At 47.8% G+C, this 26,760-nt stretch overlaps 1 protein-coding gene across 1 annotated transcript in view; it reads left to right on the top strand.

The window, feature by feature from the left end:
* The window catches only part of LOC119965580 (myosin VIIA and Rab interacting protein), a 415,287-nt gene that overhangs the window by 33,865 nt on the left and 354,662 nt on the right, over positions 1 to 26,760 (top strand). The window contains 1 exon segment of the mRNA XM_038796372.1: positions 13,295 to 13,443. Within this exon segment, the coding sequence (XP_038652300.1) occupies positions 13,334 to 13,443 (110 nt within the window). The 5' untranslated portion in view covers positions 13,295 to 13,333.

Raw genomic sequence — 26,760 nt, 5'->3', positions numbered from 1 at the left:
GGCCCATGCGCCGTGCCATTGTTGGCTCGCCTCTTGGCCACCTCCACCCCCGACCTCCTTTCCATTCCCTACTTCAGAGCACCCCCCCCAACATCAGCAGAATAACCCCCCCCCCCAGCAACATCCCCTGATAACCCCACCCCTGCCATCCACTGGCTTGTATTCCCCCCCCCCCCCACCCCCCCACCTGACTCCCTTGACTAGCCAATCTGCTAGCCCGGTGACTCATCGCTCCGGTGCCCACTTGTCTCACTCCCATTGTTTCCCTGACCTCATCCCCCTACTCCCCAGCACCACCATCCCCCACTCCTACCCACTGGAGCAATCTCACTAAGATGAGAAAGATCAAACAAGATGTAAACATCAAACAGCACCGCGAGTCTGCTCCAGGTGCAATACAGTTCCAGCCACGTACACAGAAAAGTGTTAACCCACATCCCTTTCTGAGCATTAATAAAATAACACCGCAATAACCCAGTACCCATACATCACCCATCCGAAACAAACATAAAAACCATAGACATAAATGTAACGAAAGCCCCCAACCAACATCTTTAATCCCCATCGCTGACCGGCCACCCCTTTGTTACAATACCGGCTCCAACGCACTCGGGGAGCCCAACAAAAGATACCAACCACATCAGGGGGAAAAAAAAAGAGAGAAAAAAAGCAACAAAAAAAGGAAAAAGATCATACGAGAGGGAGGGGGGTTCCCCTCCCCCCACACCCCCCACAGGCAAAAACTGCCCACATAAAGTACACCATATGGCACCTTTAAAGCAGTAAACAGGCGACCAGCAGTCCAGGCACAATAGGCATCCCTTCAAACGGTAATTCTCGGACCCGAGCTTGCGTCCGTGGGACCTTTTTTCGAGACCAGCCTCTGATCCCTCTCAAAGTCCATCGCTTCTTCGGGATCGGAGAAGTAGTGGTGTTAGCCCTGATGCGTGACCCAAAGACGGGCCGGGAAGAGCAGATCAAACTTCACGGTGCTTTTTAAACAAAACCTCCTTAACTTGTTTAAAGGCTGCTCGCCGCCTGGCCACCTCCTGGCTTAGGTCCTGATAGATGCAAGAACACTGTTATTCCACGTGCTGCTCTTTGCCCACCGCAGCACCCGTTCCTTCTCCACAAACCCGTGGAACCTGATCACCATCGGACGGGGGTGACCCCCCGGACGCACCTGTCTCGTCTATGCTCTGTGTGCCCCCTCCAGCTCCGGCAGACGCGGAAAGGCTTCAGCCCCCATCAGCTGCATCAACAGGTCCGCCACAAACGATGTGGCATCAACCCCCTCCGGGAGGCCGATGATCCTCAGATTTTGTCTGCGGGCTCTATTTTCCAACTCCTCTACTCTGTCCAGCAGTCTCCTCTGTCTCTCCTTCAACCTGTCGACTTCTAGCGCCGCAATCGTCTGCGTGTCCGCCTGCTCCTCCACCGCCTCCCCCAGCTCCTTAACTTTTTTGTCCTGGGCATCCAGTCTCTGGTTCAGCTGATCCACTGCCTTCTGAAGTGGGTCCAAGTTATCCCACTTCAATGACTCAAAACTGTTTTTAATAACCTGCAGCATGTTTTCCAGCACTTGGTGGATCGCCGAGTGCGAGGTCCGTAGGTCCACCACCTTTGCTCTCGGGTCAGCTTCCCCTGCACCTTGCCTTTGTCCCTTCCTCTCCCATTTTCACTGCTTTCTGATCTCCCACGGTTCCATGCAGCTCTGCCCGCTCCTCAGCACCTCCGTGGCCGTCCTTTCAGCGCTCTACAGTCCCGAAAAACCGGGGAACCATGTCCTCAAATCCCGCCGGAGTGAGAGCCCCCGAATGTGCGGCTCACTCACTCATTGCCGCCACTGGAAGTCTTATGTTGCACCTTTAAGAAAACAAAAATATCCGACCTTGCACATGTAGGTTGTCGCGAAGGGCAATAGCAACAAAATGCTTGTTTTACTCAGCACTACATACTCCTGGGAGATGCTACACCAGAATCCTGACAGCCTCATGGGCTTTTGGAGTGTTCTTACAGTTGTATCAGAGGTCAGCTACAGCAGTGTACTCCTTTAATTTGGAGTCAGCCCTAAGTTAATAACTGACTCTGGGGACTCAACCTCAAAATGAATTTTTCACCCACCACTTCTCCTTCAAAATCTGAAGCTTCTCTTCTAATTTGCCACTATGTCCCTGCATATAACACACAAGGGCTTTGCATCCTTGGCACCATTGACAAAACCATACCTCAAGAAAGCTTTATTCCAAAGTTAAGTTTCTTCTTTGTAGGCTGCTAACCTGAGGGCCTGGAGCTCTGCACAATGATACCACTAACACTGCTCTGTCCTGCCCTGGACTCTCCTGACAGCTCTCTCCAGCAGAATCCATTGTGAGATCCTGCCCAGTAGGTACTCTGCCTCTTCTGTCTCTGGCCGTCTCTTACTTGGTGTAAAAACGATCCATCTTCACAGACCCCTTTCTCGCAGCTGGAAAATGGAAGCCACTCCGCTCCAGGATTTGATGCCAAAAGCACTTACAAAGTTCTTGACCTGCTGACTGCTGCTGCTCCTTCTGTCCAGAAGACTGCACACGGCCTCATAAATTTTCATTTAAAAAGGTGGCAGTGGCCGTCAGGGACTTTTTCCCCGTGATCGTGACCAATCACTCACCGCCCACACGCGGGTTGCAACCTGCACTTTGAAAACTCCTGTTCTAGATGGTAATGTTCTTGGCTGTGGAAGGTGCTGCCTAAGGAGCCTCGGTGAGTTGCTGCAGTGCATTCTGTCGATGGTACATACGGCTGCCACTGTGCATCGGTGGTGGAGGAAGTGAACCTTGTGGCTAGGGTGCCAAGCGGGCTGCTTTGTCCTGGATGGTGTCGAGCTTCGATTGTTACAGTTCCACTGCCCCAGGTAACTGCAAGGGCAGTCACTCTCCTCCCTCCCCTTCTCCCCCCCCCCTCCCCCAACAATGGAGGTCAGCTCTTTTGTACACGTCTGTACCACTAAAGTCTGAGCAACTATTTAGAACATAGAACATAGAACAGTACAGCACAGAACAGGCCCTTCGGCCCTCGATGTTGTGCCGAGCAATGATCACCCAACTCAAACCCACATATCCACCCTATACCCGTAACCCAACAACCCCCTAACCTTACAGGACACTACGGGCAATTTAGTATGGCCAATCCACCTAACCCGCACATCTTTGGACTGTGGGAGGAAACCGGAGCACCCGGAGGAAACCCACGCACACACGGGGAGGACGTGCAGACTCCACACAGACAGTGACCCAGCCGGGAATCGAACCTGGGACCCTGGAGCTGTGAAGCATTTATGCTAACCACCATGCTACCGTGCTACCCATTTGTTTTCCTCGTAAATTTTTACCCCTGTTCCAAAACCATGGGATTTTCTGTTGGTTGGTATTGCAGATGGTGCTTGCATCAGTGTCTCAGGAAAGTGGTCATTACTCCTGTATGGGCCTCGATGATCTGAAGAATTGGCTCAGTTGGTAGCACCCTTGCCTTTTAGGTCCAAAGGTTGCGGGGTCAAGTCCCACTCCTGAACGTGAGCAGGGTAAACAAGTCTGACACACTCAGTGTAACACTGAGAGAGTGATGCTCTGTCCGAGATGCCGTCTTTCATGTGAGACATGAAACTGAGGCTCCACCCGCTCTCGCTCTCTCAGGTAGGTGTGAAAGATCCCGTGTTACTAATTCAGGAAAGTGTAGGGGAGTTACCCACATTGGCCTGGCCAATAGTTATCGCTAAATCAACATCACAGAAACAGATAATCTGGTCATCGAATTGCTGTTTGTGGGAGCTTGCTGTGCAGAGATTGGCTGCCCTGTTTCCTGTCCTGTAGTAGTGACTATACTTCCACGGTATTTCATTGGTTATAATGGGTGGGATTTTCTGGTCATTCTGCTGGCAGAGCTGATTGCGACCCCTACACCACCATCGGCGCATGCTTGCTAAGCAGCAGAGGGTACGAACAACATTGCCAGGTGGGCTGCCTCTGCTGCCACCAAATGTGCCTGGGGGTGGGGGGGGATCGCGGAATGGGATCGCGGAATCCTGCCTAAAGTGTTTTGAGACATGCGCAGGTTGCGGAAGGTGTTTTCCAATTGAAAACCTTTAAAAAATTTTAAATTCAAGATGGGCACAAAGCTGAGCCTTACGATGTCTAAATATGTACGTTGACCTTGGGAGGGCTTAGTTGCAAATCAAGAGCAGGGTTTCAGTCTGTCCAGGGGCGATTGAAGCATCCGACTGAGAGAAACTAACTCTGAATAAATCAGGAATGTAAGTCAAGCTCTTCCTGGTTTGAAGAGCTAAGTTACTTGTGGTACGCAGCCACAAGTGGAGGAGTCTCTATACAGCTCTAAATCACTTTCATTCACCACCCTTAGTGGCAACAATGTTTAATAACTGAGCCATAACTTTGACAGGTTAAGAAGTTGTAAAATTAATTGCAGTAAGTGAAGTGTACTGGCCACCTCCTGTCTATTATTGACGCACAGGGACGTGGGGACTGGATTTAGGAGACATTTCAGTCCTACTAATGTGAATTGTATCTGACTTGTCGCGTTTTGAGGTCTGCATTTTGTCATGTCAATTATTTATGTGTAATAATCGTATTAGCAGCTATCATTTACTGTGTCTGTTCCAGGGACTGGTTTAGCTCACTGGGCTAAATCGCTGGCTTTGAAAGCAGACCAAGGCAGGCCAGCAGCACGGTTCGATTCCCGTAACAGCCTCCCCAAACAGGCGCCGGAATGTGGCGACTAGGGGCTTTTCACAGTAACTTAATTGAAGCCTACTCGTGACAATAAGCGATTTTCATTTCATTATGAAAGCCATTCAATAATCGCTTTCAAATGGACAGGGTGACCTGGGGTTCCCCCCCCAGTCAGGCTGACTTTGGAGCCTGTTTAAAAATGGCGGGCAAGACTCGACTCTGGGGTTTCTGTCACCATTTCCATTTCCAGCAATTTCTGCTGGCATGGGATACTGATGTGAGTGGCCAGCCTGCACATTGAAATCTCACCATTGCTGACTCCATTGCAGGGGTGGACAGCTTAGCACCCCATCCGTGTTGTGACAGATGCAGGATTTTAGATATATTGGGTTATAAACATTTTGGCAGTTTAAAGGTTAAAAGTCCGGGTTAGAGTGTGTTTGACTGCAGTAGTCACGTTTTTAAAAAAAATCTTGTTTTGCAAAACCAGAAAGTTTTTCGGAGCAAGGTGTGAAGTTGGCCATCATAAAACACTGTTGTTTGAATAGAGGGAGTTCCTGGGGAGTCAATTTGTTTTCAACTTGGGAAGATGATAGTCATGGAGATGCCGGTGTTGGACTGGGGTGGGCACAGTAAGAAGTTTTACAACACCACGTTAAAGTCCAACAGGTTTGTTTCAAATCACTAGCTTTCGGAGCACTGCTCCTTCCTCAGGTGAGTGAGCTCCGAAAGCTAGTGATTCGAAACAAACCTGTTGGACTTTAACCTGGTGTTGTAAGACTTCTTACTGGGGAGATGATGTCATTGCTGGGTGGAGCTAAGGCGCTCATACATTGTGAGAAAGTTTTGGAGTTGGGGTTAGAATCTGGCTAACACCGAGTCCACAAGTAAGGTCTTTTGCTGGAGGATAGTTTTTTTTTTAAATCGATGAAGAAGTGCAGACTTGTCTGAGGACCAGGGTGAAGCTGAAACAAACCAGCTAAAGCAGAGTTTTGAAGACATCCATCCAGAGTCTGCAGAGGTTCTAACAGGAGCCCAGTCTGTTCTGGAAAATAAGTATTACTCTGTGCCTTTGGGTGCAGGATGGTGCGAGAGATGTACGTTTTTCCCCTTTTGTTGTTTAATTGGGAATAGAGAGAAGCTATTTTCAGGCGTGAGGTTCAATATTTTAATACTGTGAAGTTTATAAAAAAACAAAACCAATCCCTATTTTTTTGTGCAAATGTTCCTGGAGCGAAGTATTCTTTCCGCACAGTCTTACAAATAGAATATTAGGATTTTGGTCCAGTATCCCAACCATTGTTGGGGTCTGGTCGGGTATCATAGTATTGTGACTTCAGCGGATTTAGGCCCTGTTTATAAGTGGATGTGATTCATGGCCTCTCGGAAGAGTCGTGATTTATGTCAGATTCCCAGTCCCAAGGTATTAACCAGAAAAAAAACAGCCTTTCGACATTTGCATTGAAATACATTCACCCGCTAACCTAATCAGAAAGCTGTCAAATTACAGGCATTCTTGTGTAAACATCGGAAGCTTTTATTTGCTTTAGACCTCTTATTATTGTGCAAATAAACACACAGGCAGTGAAATATCTCTTCAAAGAAACAGTAGATTGCCACAAGGTAATGAAGATGTCAATAGAGAAAAGGCTTACCTACCCTCTGAAGGGAAAAATTGAAATGAAATGAAAATCTCTTATTGTCACAAGTAGGCTTCAAATAAATTTACTGTGAAAAGCCCCTAGTCACCACATTCCAGCGCCTGTTCAGGGAGGCTGGTACGGGAATTGAACCGTGCTGCTGGCCTGCCTTGGTCTGCTTTCAAAGCCAGTTCTTTAGCCCTGTGCTAAACCAGCCCCTCTGCAGATGTACTCGCATTGCTTGCTGAGATGGAAGTGGATTAACAATTCTTGGAATTCAGCCAGGCATTCATCTGGAAACTGTATCAACAAAAACAGGTTGAATAGATGTCCTCATTATGTACACCTGACTCGGCTCCAACAATAGCAAATCCACTTTGATCACAGGATGCCATGCCTATATCATGACAGAGGGAAATTACGGCTTTGCTTTATTCACAGCCCCTTTACCCTTTGCCCTAATCTACTGTTTTGTTAGAGAGTTTTACACTGCCTGTGTGTTCATTTGCACAATAATAAGAGGTCCAAAGCAAATAAAAGGTTCCGATGCTTAACTATGAATAGTTGCAATTCATTGATCGCTATATGTTTACATACACAGAGCAAGAGGTGTGAAATGGATCGAAAGCATCTTATATTTGTACAATGGCTGTGGCTGATTGACACTTTCAAGAGGTTGTAAGCTGTAAGAGGTTTTGCCGGTTGCTGGATAATTTCAAAGACTTGTCAAACCTGCCAAGGCTTGTTGGTTCTGTACAGAGTGGAAACATGGAGAATGTATGATGAGCATGCGGGGTATTGGTGGGTCGTGGGGAGTAGGAGGGGAAATGGGCAGCATGTGGGCTGGCAGTCACCATTGCAACCAGGCGAAGTCCCAGTTAACTGAGACAGGCATTCTAGCCTGCTGGTCCGCACTGTCCACCCACCTCCATTTTAGCTGACCTCTGGAGGCGGTGAGCCCAACTCCACCCCACCTGGCTTCTCCAGATGGCAGACGGAAGCCATTACAAAGGAGACCTGCCTGCCAAGTTGGGAAGCTTGTATTTCTCAGATTTGAAATATGCTTTCTTTAACCTTTTAAGAAGTGAAATGAATGGTACTGGGCCCAGTTTTATAAGACTCTGGAGGAAATTCGACATCTTTGTGGCTTTCCTGTGACTTTTGCATTGTACTGTGACATGCCCATAATTTGGCAGAATTGCTCCAGATGTTGAAGAGCATTTTGTCGTCTGGGGAGTCAGCCCAAACAGGAGTGACTCGCATTAAGTACTCATCTCATGAGGAAATTTGAGTTCTAGTTGGGTACTGCGTATGTAAACATAAAGCGGTCAATGAATTGCAGCCATTCATAATTTAAGCATCGGAAGCTTTTATTTGCTTTAGACCTCTTATTATTGTGCAAATAAACACACAGGCAGTGAAAAACTCTCCTAACTGCGAGGCCTAAGCAGGGACTGTTGAAGTGATTATTGGAAGTGTTGTAAAAAGTGGCCCAGGAAATGTTTGGTGTTTATTTACATCTCCCCCGAGGACCCCTTGTTCCCAAGTCAACAAGGTCAGGCTATTCTATCGAGTGGTACAGTGGTTAGCACTGCTGCCTCACAGCGGCAGGTACCCATGTTTGATTCCAATCTCGGGTGGCTGTGTGTGCGGAGTCTGCATGTTCTTCCCCTGTCTGCGTGGGTGTCCTCCGGTGCACCTGGAGGAAACCCATGCAGACACGGGGAGAACGTGCAGACTCCGCACAGACAGTCACCCGAGGCCGGAAATGAGCCCGGGCCTCTGGAATTGTGTGACACTGTGCTAACCACTGTGCCGCCCATTTGGTTTATAGCTGTAGTGAACTAAGCTGTTCATATTGCTTCGCAACTTTGCTATGACCTTTTTTGATCTTGAGTAAGCCAGGACTCCGTAATGTTGGCCAATAATGACCAAATTCACTTTTCAACTAAAGATTTCCCTTCCAGTTGTGCTGCAACTCTGGTAATTAACAGGACAGTCAGTTGAACACCTCTGGTCAAAACACATTAACTGAAGGTGAAATTGCTAAATATCTAATGAAAGAATAATTAGAAGCGTCGAATTTTAAGTTCTTTTGAGGAGGTGCCGTATATGTCGGATGGTGGGGAGTGTATTGGGGAGGTGACGTATATGTCGGATGGTGGGGAGTGTATTGAGGAGGTGCCGTATATGTCGGATGGTGGGGAGTGTATTGGGGAGGTGACGTATATGTCGGATGGTGCGGAGTGTATTGGGGAGGTGACGTATATGTCGGATGGTGGGGAATGTATTGAGGAGGTGACGTATATGTCGGATGGTGGGGAGTGTATTGAGGAGGTGACGTATATGTCGGATGGTGGGGAATGTATTGAGGAGGTGACGTATATGTCGGATGGTGGGGAGTGTATTGAGGAGGTGACGTGTATGTCGGATGGTGGGGAGTGTATTGAGGAGGTGACGTATATGTCGGATGGTGGGGAGTGTATTGAGGAGGTGACGTATATGTCGGATGGTGGGGAGTGTATTGAGGAGGTGACGTATATGTCGGATGGTGGGGAGTGTATTGAGGAGGTGACGTATATGTCGGATGGTGCAGAGTGTATTGGGGAGGTGACGTATATGTCGGATGGTGCAGTGTGTATTGAGGAGGTGACGTATATGTCGGATGGTGCAGAGTGTATTGAGGAGGTGACGTATATGTCGGATGGTGCAGAGTGTATTGAGGAGGTGACGTATATGCCGGATGGTGCAGAGTGTATTGGGGAGGTGACGTATATGTCGGATGGTGCAGAGTGTATTGGGGAGGTGACGTGTATGTCGGATGGTGGGGAATGTATTGAGGAGGTGCCGTGTATGTCGGATGGTGCAGAGTGTATTGGGGAGGTGACGTGTATGTCGGATGGTGGGGAATGTATTGAGGAGGTGCCGTGTATGTCGGATGGTGCAGAGTGTATTGAGGAGGTGACGTATATGTCGGATGGTGCAGAGTGTATTGAGGAGGTGACGTGTATGTCGGATGGTGGGGAATGTATTGAGGAGGTGCCGTGTATGTCGGATGGTGCAGAGTGTATTGAGGAGGTGACGTATATGTCGGATGGTGCAGAGTGTATTGAGGAGGTGACGTATATGTCGGATGGTGCAGAGTGTATTGGGGAGGTGCCGTATATGCCGGATGGTGCAAGGGCAGCACGGTGGCCTAGTGGTTAGCACAACCGCCTCACGGCGCTGAGGTCCCAGGTTCGATCCCGGCTCTGGGTCACTGTCCGTGTGGAGTTTGCACGTTCTCCCCGTGTCTGCGTGGGTTTCGCCCCCAAAACCCAAAAATGTGCAGAGTAGGTGGATTGGCCACGCTAAAGTGCCCCTTAATTGGAAAAAATAATTGGGTAATCTAAATTTATAAAAAAAAAAGTCGGATGGTGCAGAGTGTATTGGGGAGGTGACGTTTATGTCGGATGGTGCAGTGTATTGAGGAGGTGACGTATATGTCGGATGGTGCAGAGTGTATTGAGGAGGTGACGTATATGTCGGATGGTGCAGAGTGTATTGGGGAGGTGACGTATATGTCGGATGGTGGGGAGTGTATTGAGGAGGTGACGTATATGCCGGATGGTGCAGAGTGTATTGGGGAGGTGACGTATATGCCGGATGGTGCAGAGTGTATTGGGGAGGTGACGTGTATGTCGGATGGTGGGGAGTGTATTGGGGAGGTGACGTATATGTCGGATGGTGGGGAGTGTATTGGGGAGGTGACATATATGTCGGATGGTGGGGAATGTATTGAGGAGGTGACGTATATGTCGGATGGTGCAGAGTGTATTGAGGAGGTGACGTATATGTCGGATGGTGGGGAATGTATTGAGGAGGTGACGTATATGTCGGATGGTGCAGAGTGTATTGAGGAGGTGACGTATATGTCGGATGGTGGGGAGTGTATTGAGGAGGTGCCGTATATGTCGGATGGTGCAGAGTGTATTGGGGAGGTGACGTGTATGTCGGATGGTGGGGAATGTATTGAGGAGGTGACGTATATGTCGGATGGTGCAGAGTGTATTGAGGAGGTGACGTATATGTCGGATGGTGCAGTGTATTGAGGAGGTGACGTATATGCCGGATGGTGCAGAGTGTATTGAGGAGGTGCCGTATATGTCGGATGGTGCAGAGTGTATTGGGGAGGTGACGTATATGCCGGATGGTGCAGAGTGTATTGGGGAGGTGACGTATATGTCGGATGGTGCAGAGTGTATTGAGGAGGTGACGTATATGTCGGATGGTGCAGTGTGTATTGAGGAGGTGCCGTATATGCCGGATGGTGCAGAGTGTATTGAGGAGGTGACGTATATGTCGGATGGTGGGGAGTGTATTGAGGAGGTGACGTATATGTCGGATGGTGGGGAATGTATTGAGGAGGTGACGTATATGTCGGATGGTGCAGAGTGTATTGTGGAGGTGACGTGTATGTCGGATGGTGGGGAGTGTATTGAGGAGGTGCCGTATATGTCGGATGGTGCAGAGTGTATTGGGGAGGTGACGTATATGTCGGATGGTGGGGAATGTATTGAGGAGGTGACGTATATGTCGGATGGTGGGGAGTGTATTGAGGAGGTGACGTATATGTCGGATGGTGGGGAGTGTATTGAGGAGGTGCCGTATATGTCGGATGGTGCAGAGTGTATTGGGGAGGTGACGTATATGTCGGATGGTGCAGAGTGTATTGGGGAGGTGACGTATATGTCGGATGGTGGGGAATGTATTGAGGAGGTGACGTATATGTCGGATGGTGCAGAGTGTATTGAGGAGGTGACGTGTATGTCGGATGGTGCAGAGTGTATTGAGGAGGTGACGTATATGTCGGATGGTGGGGAGTGTATTGAGGAGGTGACCTTCCCCAAACTGCACATATCTGTTTTTCCCGCCAGGCACTGCCAGGGAGCGAACAAAGCAACGCAAATTGCAATCATTTTATATTGTGTCGTATCATTCACTCTACTTCCGTTCTGACTGAATACTGGGATGCAAGCAGAAGCTGAAACCCATCCTCTCAGAATGAAAATCATAGTTTCCTCTTCCAAAAATAACTTGTCTAAGTTATTAAATAGAGTTTTACAATGCAGTTCCTTTGGGCAGCACGATAGCACAGTGGTTAGCATTATTGCTTCACAGCTCCAGGGTTCCAGGCTCAATTCCCGGTTGGGTCACTGTCTGTGTGGAGTCTGCACGTTCTCCCCGTGTGTGCGTGGGTTTCCTTCAGGTGGTCCGATTTCCTCCCACAGTCCAAAGATGTGCAGAGTTGGGTGGATTGGCCATGATAAATTGTACTTGTGTCTAAAAAGGTGGGGTTACTGGGTTATGGGGATTGGGTGGAAGTGTGGGCTTATGTCGGGTGCTCTCTCCAAGGGCCAGTGCAGACTCAATGGGCCGAATGGCCACCTTCTGCACTGTAAATTCAATTATTCTATGAAATGTTTTGGGCGCCACCCCAAGGGGAAGTATCACTTTGTTTTACCATTTTCATGTGGCGTCCGCCGAGTTGCCAAGACGGCAGCTGGGCTCCCTGCCCAAATGAAGGGTGGCAGGTGGGTTCTCTGAGCTGCAGACCCATTCAGAGATTTTCTAGCTTCCAAGAAGCACCTGACTGCAGCAGTGGGTAAGTATCTGAGCGGGTGCTTCAACATGGAGGTGCTGCCCTTGTTATCCTTTTTAAAGCCTAAATGTTTCAAAAGGACCGATTCGGCAGCCAGGCCAGCGGAATATCTCCGCAGGGATGTTCTTCAGCTGCACATGTGGGCAGGGAGGCCGTCTTACACTGGTAGGAAGTGTCCCCCAGCTCCACCCCGGCCCACTGCTGGCTGCCCTCCAGGCAATTCGTCTTCATTCGTAGCTATAGAGAATCGTTAAAATAACAAAGTATAAAATATTAAAAGCATTTCTCAATATATGATCACTTGAAGCGCATAAATAATTTGTAATATCCCCCACCAGACCCACGGGAATGACCCAATTGATCTCCCGGTGGGGCTGCTGGAGTACGGGCTCCCCCGCTGAGGGGCGGAGGCCTAGCAGCTGGAGCCCTTGAGCCAGGTAGGTAAAAGCCGGCCCTAATTGGGACCGGCTCTATCGGTGGCCCCGCTGGGACTTGTGTGCTGTAAGCAGCATTGTGGCCCTTGCTTTAGTTTGCCTCAATAAACCTTTTGTTGTTTCACCTTCTCAGAACTCCTGAGGATATTGTATAATTGTAAAATGCAGGCCTCCTTAATTTACATAATTCAAATGGAAGGTCACCTGCACTCAGCATTTTGGATTAGAGGCCTTTGACCATGCGATGTCAGGTTGAGTTCATTGAATCCTCAATTATTTACACACAGTTTGAGTTTTGTGAATTCGGGGATTGGGCTTTTTTTCAGTCTGTGGGTGGGATTTACCGGCTGTTCACGTTAGCGGGATTTTCCGGTCACATCGACGGGGCATGGGTTCCCCCGGCGATGAGGGGGTGCGGGCAGTGGAAAATCTTGTTACCAGCGATGGGACCAGAAAGTCCCACCAGCAGGCCGCCTCTGCTGCTGAAAAACACACTCCCGGCAGGTTGCTCGGTAAACCCCGCCCTATATCTTTGTGTGACAGACTCTGGAAAGAAAGGCGGGCCTAGAGGAGGTGCGAATGGCAACAGCAGAATCGTTACCAGCAGCCGCTGTCTGAGAAAGAAGCAGGGACAGTCATATCGAGTCCAGAAGGCTGTAAATCTAATTGAGCACCATGTTTGCCTGGGATGAGCTCAATCTTTTATAATTTCCAGGAATTATTATGAAGGTTTTGTTTTGCGAGTTCTCCAAGCGAGAGTAGATTCGTAAATGAGGAAGTCTGATCCCTGTTAATGTGCCAGTCTTGCAGAAGGATCGATCAAAGCACTAACGCATTTCTCCTCTTCTGGCTTAGGTGGTCCTTTTGGGTGCTGAAGCACATTTCGGAGAAAGCATGGGGAAAAAGCTTGACTTGTCTGGTTTGACGGATGACGAAGCCGAACATGTGCTGCAGGTTGTCCAGAGGGATTTTGACCTACGGAAAAAGGAGCAGGAACGACTGAGGTAGGCGCTGGCCTTTGCAAGTGCTGCTTGTTTTTTAAAAAATTTTTTGCGTTTGGGTGAGTTTATTGTTTGGGATTCATGACCTAGTTTGCAAAATGAGGCCAGGAGGCTGCGCGGGAGGACTTTGCTGCTCCAAACGAGCACTGCACGTTCTGAAACACACTCAATGGATTGAGGAGTAAATCGGATTTCAGCAGCAGGTTCTATTTCATTGGGAAGTTGTTTAAACTGCAAGATCCTGCGTAATAAAGACGGGAGCTTGTATGCAGAAAGCAGTTGCATGCATTGCTTTTTTGTGACTTCCTTATCAACTGCATTTGGAGCTGAATATTATTTTAAATGGAGAAAGACGGCAGAAAGCTGCAGCACAGAGGGATATGGGGGTCTTCATGCATAAATCAGAACAAGCTAGCGTGCAAGTTCAGAAGTTAATTGGGAAGGCAAATGGAATGTTGGCCTTTATTTCAAAGGGGATAGAGTATCAAAATAGGGAAGTCTTGCTAAAACTATACAAGGTACTAGTTAAACCACATCTGGAATACTGTGAACAGTTTTGGTCCCCTTATTTGAGGGAAAGATATACTGGCATTGGAGGCAGTCTAGAGAAGGTCCACTAGGCTGATCCTGGGTATGGGGGGGGGGGGGGGGGGGGGGGGGGGCGGGGAAACGATGAGGAGAGGTTGAGTAGATTGGGCCTGTGCTCGTTGGAGTTTGGAAGAACAAGAGGTGACTTTACTGTGACTTATCATATTCTCCGGGTGCTTGCCAGATGCTGAAAGGATGTTTCCTCTTGAAGGAGAGTGTAGCACCAGAGGGCATAATTTCAGATTCAGGGGTCACCCATTTAAAGTGAATCTGTGGAATTCTTTACCGCCAAGCTTTGTAGAGGCTGGGCCGTTAAATGTGTTCAAGGCTGAGACAGACAGATTTTTAATCAGTCAGGGAATCGAGGGTTGTGGAGATAAGGCAGGAAAGTGGAGTTGAGGATTATCAGATCAGCCATGATCTCATTAAATGGCGGAGCAGACTCGATGGGCGGAATGGCCCAACTTCTGCTCCTATGTCTTGTGATCTTATTTTGTGCCAAGGTGTATTGTTGCAATTGCTTCACAGATACAAGTCCCTGCTGCTTTCGATAGCTTTTACAATTCCCAGAAGGAAAAGGCAGTAAAAAATGGGGAGTCATAACACCGGTCCAAACTGGTCTTGCATACCTTCAAATGGAACACCTGTTTAAAAACTTGGGAGTAAGAATTCTGGCCCAAACCGCAATTTTTCCCATTGGGTTCTGATCAACATAGTTTTTCGAATATCAACAACTGAAGGGCCTAGAGACCAGTAACTGTTGTGGAATACTGAATGTATTGTTGCTAAATTTGATAATCAGTTAGGAAAGTAAGTTGTGGAGAGCACATAAGGGGTCTGCAAAGGGATGTAGACAGGCGAAGTGAGTGGGCAAAAACATCTGGCAGATGGGAGTATATAATGTGGGCAAATGTGAGCTTGTCCACTTGGGCAGGAAGAATGGAAAAACAGTGCACTATTTGAATAGAGAGAGATTGTAGAACTCTTGTGGTACAGAGGGATCAGGATGTTCAAGTGCATGAACAGCAAAAGCTAGTATTCAGGCACTGGTGAGTGATGGGGAGGTAAATGGTTTATTGCAAGGGGGATGAAATAGAAAAATAGGGAAGCTTTACTGCAGCTGTACAAGACTTTGGCAAGACCACCATGTGGAGTCCAGTGTCCAGTTTGGGCCCCAATATAGGATGTATTTGCAATAGAAGTTATTCAGGGAAGGTTCACTCAATTGATCCTTGGGAGGGAGGGGTTGTTTCATGAGGAAAGATTGGATAGGTTAGCGCTGTATCTATTCTGGAGATGAGCAGATCAATAGGTGATCTTATTGAAACATACAAGACATGGAGAGGAATTGACCGGGTGCGTGCTAGAGGATGTTTTCTCTTGTGCGGCCACAGGTTCTCCTCATCTTCATCTTAAATAGGAGAGCCCTTATTTTAAAACTATTTCTGAGTCATTAGTCTGTGGAATTCTCTTCCCCAGAGAGCAGTGGAGGCTGAGTCATTGAATATTTGTACGGCTGAGTTGGACTCATTTGTCAATTGGGAATCTAAGTGCGTCCGAGACGTGGGGGTGTAGACCGGAAAGTAGAATTAAAGGCAGAATCAGATTATCCATGATTGAATCAAGTGGCAGAGCAGGGGCGAAGACCTAAATGACCTACTTCTCCTCCGAATGTATACATCGGTACCTCCATATGCATCTTAAATGTGATTTGCATGATTGTAGCTATTGTACTGAAACATCCTTTTATGATGTTGGTCTCCGTTTAATGAAAAGCTATTGAATTGCCTCGCTTGCCTTTTGCGGTGTATCTGAAGCTTAAGGAGGAAGTGTAACCAATGCCACTGGATAATCATGGAACATATCCTCTTGTTGATGTATGTTGAGGGTCTCTCAGTTCTGTCTGTATTACCACCCACGTGGACTAGTCACGGAAATCTACCCGCGGTGTCCATGTGTAAAATAACCATGCCTCAAAGTCACGAGATTCTGAAAGTATTAAAACTATAGCTCAACCCACATGGACCTTTCAAAGGTTTTGTGTTTCTATAATTGCTCCCAATGATAATATTAAAGATGGTCATGAATTCCGATTGTAGCGATATGCAGCTCAAATTCACCATGTGATATAAGTGATCTGCAAGCAGGGACAGTGTAATGTAGCAACATTTGAGGATGATACTGAAATAGGTAGGAAAGCAGGCAGCAAGGAGGAAATAAAGATTTTACAGACGGATATAGATAGGCTAGGAGATTGGGCCAAAATTTGGCAGATGGAATTTAATGTAGATGGGTGTGAGGTTATCCATTTTGGTCGAAAAAAAATAAAAGGGCAATCTATTATCGAATTGGAAAGCAGATTCAAAGTGTATCTGGGCAGTGGGATCTGGGTGTCTGTTCCTAAATCGCAGAAAGTCTGTATGCAGGTACAACATGTAATTAAAAAGGCAAATGGAATGTTTGCATTTATTGCAAAAGGAATGGAGTATAAAAAGTACAGAGGTGCTGTTGCAATTATATAGGGTGTTAGTGAGATCATATCTGGTCCAGTTTTGATCTCCTCCTTTCGAGGAAGGATGTGGTGGCATTGAAGGCAGTTCAGAGGAGGTTCATCAGATTGATTTTTGGGAATGAATAGGTTGACATATGTGGAGAGATTAAACAGTCTGGGCTTGTACTCGCTGGAGTTTAGAAGGATGCAAGGGGATCTGATTGAGGTGTATAAAATACTAAACTGGTTTGATAAAGGTAGACCAAATGTTCCCCTTTGTGGGGAAATCTGGAACGAGAGGTCATGGGTATAGGTTGCGAGTAGGTAGATTTAGAACTGAGATGAGGAGTAACTACTTCTCGCAGAGGGTGGCGAATTTGTGGAACTCACTAACCCAAAGTGCGGTGGAATCTGAGTCATTAAACAGTTTCAAGAAAGGGATAGACATATTTTTGATTTAAAAAATGAGTTAAAGGGATAAGAGCAACAGGTGTAGGGAAGTGGATTTGAGACCAGGAGGAGATCAGCCATGATCTGATTGAATGGTGGAGCAGGCTCGAAGGGCTGAATGGCCTACTTCTCCCAATTCCTATGTTCCTATGTGTAATTTGTCTGGAAAATAAAGATATATTTTTAAAGGATTTGCATTTGTATTCATAAACAAAAATAAGGTATAGTTTTAAGTGTGTTTAATTGAATGTTTCTGTGCCTGGAAGGATAAAACCTATAGTGAGATACATGTTGGCAAAGGTATTTGTATGTGTGAGGGTTGGTTCAGTTCCAACAAGAGGGGGCTAAGGCATATTTAACCACAGTCAATCTGTGCACTTAAAAGGGGCTTTGTGTTAATGGGGCTATTGTAACTTAAAATGTACTTTACAATCTGTGTTAATCTTAAAATCGGTGTGTATTTGTTAAGCAGAGGTGGGTGGGGGGGGAGAGTACAGGAGTATTGCATAATAACACAACTTTTCATGTTTACTAATTAGTGGTCCTCTGACTCTGTTCCTCCATGTTTTACAAATAATATGCGACTGGATTCTCCGTAGTGGTGATCGGCGATCGGGCGGAGAATGGATTTCGACGCCGGAATCGGGGCCAGCGCGGTTTGACATCGGTCCACTGTGCTACACCCCCTCCAAACCGCCGTCATTGTGCTGCGTGCCGTTTCAACGCCATTGACGTGTCATCCCCACTTGCGATGCTCTGCCCCCATCAAGCAGATTTCCCGACGGCACGGCCACACTCGTCCGGGATCTGTGCCGCTGGCCGGGGGGGGGCTTCTACTAGGGCTGTGGGGTTTGGCTGTAAGATCACGGTTGCAGGGTTAGGGTTCCAGAATGGCAGGCGCCATGTTTTATGGTGCGACCGGTGCAGGTTGTCGGCCTGCGCATGCGCGGCCCGGGACCTGGCCACTCTCTGCCCGTTTTCAGCGCGTTCCATGGGCGTTTCACACGGCGCCGGTTCTAGCCCCTCACCAGTACCAGAATCGGTGAGGGGTTTGTGCCGTTTTCCTGTCGTGAACAGGAAATTGCAGATTCTTCGTTCACGCCTGCATTTCGCCTCAGAAACGGAGGACCTTGCCCGAGATCTTTTGAGCCAGGGCTCCATTCTGGGATCTTCCCGTCCTATCATAACATCAACAGGAATTGTGACAAAGCAAACTGGAGAACATAACTTTTAACACATACAAATGTTATGGAAAGTGGCCTGCAATATTTTTTTCAAATAAAGATGCTTTTCTTTGAGTCTTTCAACTTTTAAAATTAAACAACATCAATTATGATTTAATCCCCATTTGTGTGTGCCGACCCTTGCATTGTTTTGTAGACAAGACCGTTGACCAGATAACCGACTCCCCAAAGAGCTTGTCCACCACCAAAAGGGACGAGTTCGGGGTGTGATGCAATTCTCCCCAATTGCCTGGGTGAGTGCAGCTCCAGCAATGCTCAACAAGCTGAATACCATCCAGGACAAAGTAACCCACTTGATTGGCACCAGCCCTCCATCTTCAACATTCACTCCCTCCACCACCAATGCAGAGTCGCAGCCGTGTGTACCATTTACAAGATGCATTGCAGCAGTTTACCATGGGTCCTTTGACGGGACCTTCCAAACCTGCCACCTCTACCATCTAGAAGGACAAGGGCAGCAGATGCCTGGGAACACCACCACCTGCAAGTTCCCCGCCAAGCCACACGTCTTCCTGACTCGGAAATTTGGGCTGGGTTCTCTGTTTCGCGCTGCACCGGGGTTCCCAATGTGGCGGAGAAACCAGTGGCGAGGAGAAAATGGGATCACAGCTGTCCACTTCAAAATTACTCAACCATGAAGGGAGATGAAGGGGGTCCGTACTGGGATAGAGGTGGACAGGGGGTGACCCAGAACATCCCAGCGCTTTGGGGGTCCGGGGGGGGGGGTGCTGGATGCGCTACAGGTGGCAGCCACGGGACCTCGCTATTAGGCCACCCGCTCAAAATGATTCCCTAGCGAATCCCCGCCATGCAGAAATTTGGGATTGGGAATCGCTTCCTGATTTGTACTCCCAGCAGGTGCAGTCCTGCACCGTGTGGTGGAGCGTAGTCTCCCAAACGGAGAACCCTGTTCTTTATTGCCGTTTTTGTAATCCTGGAACTCACTCCCTAACAGCGCGGTGGGTGTACCTACCCCAGATGGACCGCAGCGGTTTAAGAAGGCGGCTCAACACCACATTCTTGGGGGCAATTGGGGGATGAGTAATAAATGCTGGCCTAGCTCAGTGATGCCCAGCGACTGCCACCTCCTGTGAATGAATTCAAAAGCTCCAAGACAATTATCTCCTGTCAGCTGCTGGCAGGCTTGTGAAAAGTTTGTTCTAGTTTCAGTTTCAGACATGCTGTGCTCCCTCGTCACTCATAAATGAGATCAGGAACTCCCTGCAGGGGAGAAATACGAGAGAGGTTCAGACTTGACACTGATACGGTCGCCAGTCAATTCGATTGATTTACCAATCTAAATATTTGAGTCACCTAATTCTCAATGAAGAGCACGCTCGGGGATTTGAACTGCCTGCCTCGAAATGCTTCCCTCGGCTCGCTGTCCTTCACCGGTGCCTCATCGGTGCCTTCGCAGTAGACGCTGCTGCATGCGCGTTTTTATTCCCCTTTTTCAGTCTCTCAAACCGAAACTGCATTGAAACTGTTGCAGTCTGCACTTTCCCAATTCTATCCTCGCTTACCGGACAATGTGCCTGCTTCCCAACTTGGTCTGCTGATCAAGTTCATCTCTGTTTGCTTCCTGCTTTGGCACCTTGGGAATTCACGTGGCGTTTTGCTCGCATCCCAGACAGTTCATCTGACCAGAGACCATCTGCTCATCATTTCTGTCTCTCCCATCACTTCGATGACTCGCTTGCACCAGCGCCTCCATATCTCATGGTGACCACCCCCCACCCCACTACCATCATCCCGATGTGATTAACTTCCAACTGATGCGCAAGTTGCAACAACCGCCACCTGTCTTTCACTGACTTTAAACTAGGTTATTTTGGCAATAATAATAATTGCTGATTGTCGCAAGTAGGCTTCAGTGAAGTTGCTGTGAAAAGCCCCTAGTCGCCACATTCCGGCGCCTGCTCGGGGAGGCCGGGACGGGAATTGAACTCTCGCTGCTGCCTTGGTCTGCATTACAGGTCAGCTATCTAGCCCACTGTGCTAAACCAGCCCCTCTGCAGGGCACGGTGGTAATGTGTCATTTTCTGAATCCTTTGAGAAATAACTTGGTGTCCAACGCCTTTCGCAAACCACGGCCCCTCAAATTGCATCACGGTCACGGGGGAAGAAGGACTTGCATTTATATAGCGCCTTCCACAGCCCCCACGGCACACCGAAGGTGTTTATAACCAATGAAAGTACATTTTCTTTGAAAAGTAATCACAGATGTGATGTAGAAAACGCAGTAGCCAATTTGCGCACAGCTAGCTCCTGCAGTCAGCGTGTGTGATAATAACCAGATAATCCTCCTTTTTGTGATGTTGATTGAGGATAAAGATTGGCCAGGGCACCGCCATTCTTCAAAATAGTCCCATGGCATCTTTTGCTGAAAGGGCCGTCAGAAAGAGGGGAGCGTCCGGCACTGCAGAACTCCCTCAGCACTGCGGGGAGGGTCGCCTTGAATTTTGTGTTCCAGCCCGAGAATTGAGTGGCACTTGAACCCACTCGAGGCAAGACTGGTAACTGCCGAGCCATGGCCAATAAGGGGGTTCGGCGAGGGGGCGTTCGGTGTGACAGATCATGAAGTCAATCTGCTTTCTTGGCAGGTCATGTTGGGACTACTATGCAGTGCGCCAATCGATTAGCGTCACAAGTAGGTTTACGCTAACTATGCAATGAAGTTACTGTGAAAAGCCCCTAGTCGCCACACTCCGGCACCTGTTCGGGTACACAGAGGGAGAATTCAGAATGTCCAATTCACCTAACAGCATGTCTTTCGGGGCGTGTGGGAGGAAACCGGAGCGCCCGGAGGGAACCCACGCAGACACTGGGAGAACGTGCAGGCTCCGCACAGACAGCGACCCTAGGCAGGAATCGAACCCTGGTCCCTGGTGCTGTGAAGCAACAGTGCTAACCATTGTGCTACCATGCCGCCCATGGCCAGCAGTTTCTCACATCTTCTGTAAATTCAAATGTAATTTTTTAAATAGAAATTTAAAGTACCCAATTAAGGGGCAATTTAGCGTGACCAGTCCACCTACCTTGCACATCTTTGGGTTGTGGGGGTGAGAGCCACACAGACACGGGGAGAATGTGCAAACTCCACACGGACAGTGACCCGGGACCACTGTATCACCGTGCCGCCCCGTTCAAAAGTAGGCTGAGTAATTTTTTTACAATTGTTCTTTGAATCCTTACCAATTATTTCCTTCAAAGTCTGGCAGATTTGAACCACTGCGCTGTCTCACGGGCCCACTTAAAACATGTGGCAACATGGTTCTCTTTCCAGGCCGCCATTTTTGGGAAGAAACCAGACTAGGGCCCGAGCTGCTGGGTCCTAGCTCTGGTGGAGACATGATGGGCTGAATGGCCTCCTTCTGCACTGTGACAATACGGCAATGCTGTTACGACCCACCGGATTTTCCCATGTTACTCCTGAGTGAATCTGGAAAGTGGGAGTTTACATGAGGAAACAGGCTGAGGAAAGCAGGGAAGAAATTATGCCGAGGAAATTTCCAGAAAGATATTAAAAATAATATTGAAGCGCTCTACAAATCGATCAGCAAGAAAAAAAAATATTTAAATGCGAGGTGAGCCTCGGGTTATTGTTTTTGGGAGAAGCGAAGACCGAGAGAGAGATTTTACAGAGGCATTCAAAATCATGGAGGGGTCTGGACAGAATGGATAGGGGGAATCTCTTCCCATCGGTATCTGGGTCAAGAAGCAGAGGGCGTAGATTTAAGGTGATTGAAAGAGCCAACAGTGATGTGAAGAAAAGTTTTTTTTAGGAGCTAGGGCGCACTGCCTGATAGGGTGGTGGAGGCAGATTAATCTTTACTTTCAGAAGCGAATCGGAAAATAATGTAGAAGAGAGAACCTTTACACACCTATGGAGGAAGGACAGGAGCAAGGGGCTAGCTGAATTCCTCTTGCGTGAGAATTGACGTAGAGCGGGTGGCCTCCTCCTGTGCTTTAACCAGGTTCTGATTCTGTGGATCGTTACCAGATGCTTTGCTCAGTCCTTACAAATCTGGAGGATAGTGGAGATGGGATATATTCTGCATTGGTTAAAAGCAAGAAGATCATCATCGTCATCCAAAGAAATGTGATAGAGCAGTTAGTTTAAAGAAGGAAAAGATGCCAAGGCCTGTTGGGACACAGCCAAGGATCCTGCGGGAAATGGTCAAAGAATTACTGGAGTTGTGACGAACTGGGAGAAATTTTAACCTTGCCCGCTGCTTGTGAACAGTTAGGTTCGGACACAGAATTGGGGCTCGTGGGACTGGTGATAGTGGGCTGGATTTTCGTGGAGATGTGGAGGCCGCACGACCATTTGAAAATGGCCGACGGGACCAGGTTCCAGGATTGTTGCCCCAGTTCTCGGCTTCCCCAGGTTTTGTGAGCACAGGATTTGTTGGACCCATTGCAGGGGTAAGCATTTTCCACCCTCACACTATTTCTGCTGAGTCAGGCCAGCTTCTCAAGGACTTGTGGTTCACGGCTCCTCCCAAGTGTTATGAACCATACTCTGAATGCGGGAAACTTTTGAAAACTTAACGTTAAAAGTTCTTGCCATGCGTCCCGTGTTAATTCCTGTCCATTGCCCTCCATGCCAACACAGGCCCTCCTCTATCTACTTTTTTAATAAAATATTTTTATTCTCCTCCTCATCACATTTTCATCAAATTTACACCCACCAACAAATAATCAACAGTCACAAATACAATGGCAATCCCCTGGCCAACAATCCTTTTATCCCACCCACTCCCAAACAGCCCCCAAAATTTGAAATACATACATCAAAAGAAAAGAATCAGGAATCCGCCATCTTCCCATACATAATCACCAATAACTTATACACTCCAACCCCACACCCCACCGCCGTTCAATGTCATCCAATTCTTGAAAATACATAATAAACGAAGCCCATGAGTTGCAGAACCCTTCCACCCTTCCCTTCAACTCGAACTTCACTTTCTCAAGCGTTAAGAACTCCAGCAGGTCCCCCCTGCCACGGCACAGGGCAGAGAAGCTGACCCCCCCCCCCCCCCCCCCCCCCCGCCGTAAAAAAACAGGACCCGCCTTTAGGCGATCAGCGAGGCGAAGGCTAAGACATCTGCCTCCGCACCCTCTTCCAATCCCAGCAGATCCAACACCCTGAATATGGCTTCTACGGGACCTGGTTTGAGTCTCACGTGCGCCACCTTTGGGATTACCCTGAAGACCTCCCTCCAATGCCCCTCCAGCTTTGGACAGGACCAAAACATAGGAACTTGATTTGCGGGGCCCCCCCGAACAGCGTTCACAAACATTCTCCACCCCCTCAAAGAACCGGTTTATCCTTGCCCTTGTGGGGTGCGCCCTGTACACCACCTTCGACTGTATCAGCCCGAACCTCGCGCACTAAGTTGAAGCATTCACCCTGCGGAGCACCTCGCACCACAATCCTTCCTCCCACTTCGCCTTAATCCCCTCCAGCGATATCTTATCTTCTCCCAGAATCACGCCATAAATCGCCTGACACCATCCCTTAATCCATTCCCCCTGTCGTCAGTACCTCTTCCAACAGTGTGGGGGCTGGTGCCGCTGGAAAGCTCTGTCCCTCCTTCCTAGAGAAATCTCAGACCTGCATACCTAAATATTTCCCCCTGCCCCAACCCATGTTTCGCCCCCAGCTATCTACCTCCTTCTTGGCGTTTATGCAAACTCAGAGCACTTTCATACCCATTCACCCAATATGATCTCTGTAGAGAGCCAGTGAACCCTTTCGTAACAATCGCATGTGTGGAAATGTTTAAAAAGCAACCATTCATGGCATTCTTAAAAAATGTTGTTGCAATAACCCTATAAACATGTAAATGGACCAGACATTTAAAGGGGTGAATTCTCTGGCTCCCCAGTGTTTCTCGCTGGCGAGCCATCGCTGGCAGCGGGATTCCCTGTTTCCGCTGTAAGCCAATAAGATTTCCTACTGTAGCCACCCCACGCCTCCGGGAAACCCTTAGGTCGGAGTGCACTTCCGGCAGAACAGAGAATCCCACGAGTGGGGATGTCAAAGTATCAGTAGCAGTAACAATAAGCACTTGACAACTCTTTAATCTTGTGTAAAGAAAGGTCGAACCAGTGCCAAAAATAGATCTTGTAAAAACATTGTGTAAACCTATCAATCGAGCAATGTTTCCCCTTCTGTGTGCCTGTTTCAATAAGGGAATCCAAGCCTGGACCCTCAGCCAAGCCTCCTCGTTCTTAGTGAGCCAATCAGACATTGCATGGAGAGGGCCAACCAGTGGGATAAAGTGTGGGTTGGCCAGAAGCCCCCTGAGAAAAAGCAGCATTGCACCGAGAGATGGGAAATGAGAGGAGCTGTTCAACCTCATGGTGATAACAGCATCCTATCAATAACGGGCAGAGCCCACCTTGGAGATCAGTCCACAGGGGTGTGGTCTCCGAATGATTCATTTGCCCTCTCCCCGATGTGTTGCATTAGACCCCTCTGCTCCTTTGAACATAAGTTTTCAAACTCGTAATAACCCTCCAAACTCCCAGTGTGTCCTCTCCTCCTGTGAGGAGATGACCTACAGATAAAACGGAGCCCCATTTGCCTCCGGCAATCTGTGATCACGCTACGAAAATTCCGGTTAATTGGTCCCTTGGTACCCTTAATTAACTCGCTGTTGGTGGAGGATGGCTGTCTGCCCACCCAGAGGTTGGGACCTTGTTAGCGAACCTTTTCAAAATTACGCCAGACCATCCCCGTCGTACCTCGAGGGAACTGGAAAAAACCCCCCACCCCAATATTTTAAAGAAAAGCAACCATATATGGCTATGCATGATGGTGGGGGGTGTTTTCTCTGTCTGTCGATGTCCCAAGAATGACTCATCAACAATTATTCGCCAGCCTTGACTGTCACATTGATAAAGGATAGATCTTCCTGGGAACATGTTACATTCTGACGTACTGCTAAATTCCATTTCTGGAGACTAAGGTACAAGCCAAGAAGACTTTTTTATGTTCAATACTTGTTCATGTTTCATTATTTGTCTGAATTTACCACAGAACGGCTTTGATTGTCTGGTGAAGAGACTATCTAATTAAAACACGTGTTCCACATGTACTAGAATTCTGGTGGTATGAGTTGTACAAAGGACCTGCCTCCTTGCCCTGCAAGGCAGTGGCTGAACACCACTGAGGAACAATTGCCAAGGAAACGGCTCAGGATAAAGCATCAGCAGAAAATGAGCCAAAGGCCTGTCTTCAGGCAGAGCAAACATGACCTATTATTGAGGGAGAGGCCAACTCAAAAGTTGAAAAGGTGGCCTGAATGTTGCTGCGGTTGGAAGGAAGTAGCGTATAATCTTGCGTGCCACTCTCTCTATTTTATGGCTTATGTACTGGTCTATCCAAAGATGTGCAGGTTGCATCGATTGACCATGTTAAATTGCCCCTTAGTGTTCAAAGGTTAGGTGTGGTTACAGGGGTAGGGAGAGGTGTTGGCTTAGGTCGGGAACTGTTTCAGAGGGTGGGTGCAGACCCAATGGGCCGAATGGCCTCCTGCACTGTAGAGATTCTATGACTTCTATGTGTACATGTGCCTCAGGAACAGTGTACGCTTGAAGCCATTATTGGGAAGCAGCTCACATTCTTATTGCCTATCCAACCATAGGTGGAATTGGCCTTCAAATCAAAATATTTGTGTAGGTGAGTTTGTCCAGGGACATTAAAACTGAGCAGAAACAAGCGCAACGAGCTGGAATCACAGACAGTTTCTCGAAGAGCAGTACAAAACTCTCATTGGGTTTCTGTTAGTTTAATCAGTGGTGTGAATCTAATATTGTTTGACTATTAGTGCATTGCTTGTGTGACACCCATAGACTCATAAAACTTTAAGTACGCACATTTAAGGTTATTATTCATAATTTATTTGATCCTGAACTTTTAGGTTTCAATTAGTAATGAAGCCTTGAATTTTATTGTTTCTGTTTTTATCCCACTGGTGATATTTAATAGTTACAACATTTTTAAAGAGAAAGTACATTCAGCAGGATATATGGCAGTAGAAACGTGTCTTGAGTGCGAGTACTAATGAGGCAATATTTTATTGGCAACCTGTTATAGGCCCTTGATATGACCCAGAACAGGTAAGAGAAGTGAGCATGGGAAATATTAGGCAATAGCAATCACAACATAATAAGCCATAACATCCGGGTTCCTCAGTATCGCATTTGTGGGGTACCCCAAAGATGATGCTGGGGAATCCCTTTTGAATTTTCCCACGTAAGGGTTTAAAGTCCAGGTGGGCTAACTACCTCTGGACAATTGCGCTAGGCTGGGCTCCATACAACAAAGCGTTTTTAAATTGCTAACTTTGGGCGGTCCTGCCATTTTTACCCTCCTAGTTACTCTGAAAGGGTTAGAAGAAAAAAAAAACACAAATGCGATGTGGGGGAACCCGCAAGTTATGGCTTATTATGTTGTGATCGCTATTGCCTAACTTCAGAGTAACTATTTTAAAGATGCAGATGGAGACCTGCTTGGGACAATCCGCCCAA

This window comes from Scyliorhinus canicula, chromosome 5 (assembly GCF_902713615.1).
Source record: "Scyliorhinus canicula chromosome 5, sScyCan1.1, whole genome shotgun sequence".
NCBI classification, from domain to species: domain Eukaryota; kingdom Metazoa; phylum Chordata; class Chondrichthyes; order Carcharhiniformes; family Scyliorhinidae; genus Scyliorhinus; species Scyliorhinus canicula.
This window is presented reverse-complemented; position numbering and strand designations above follow the sequence as displayed.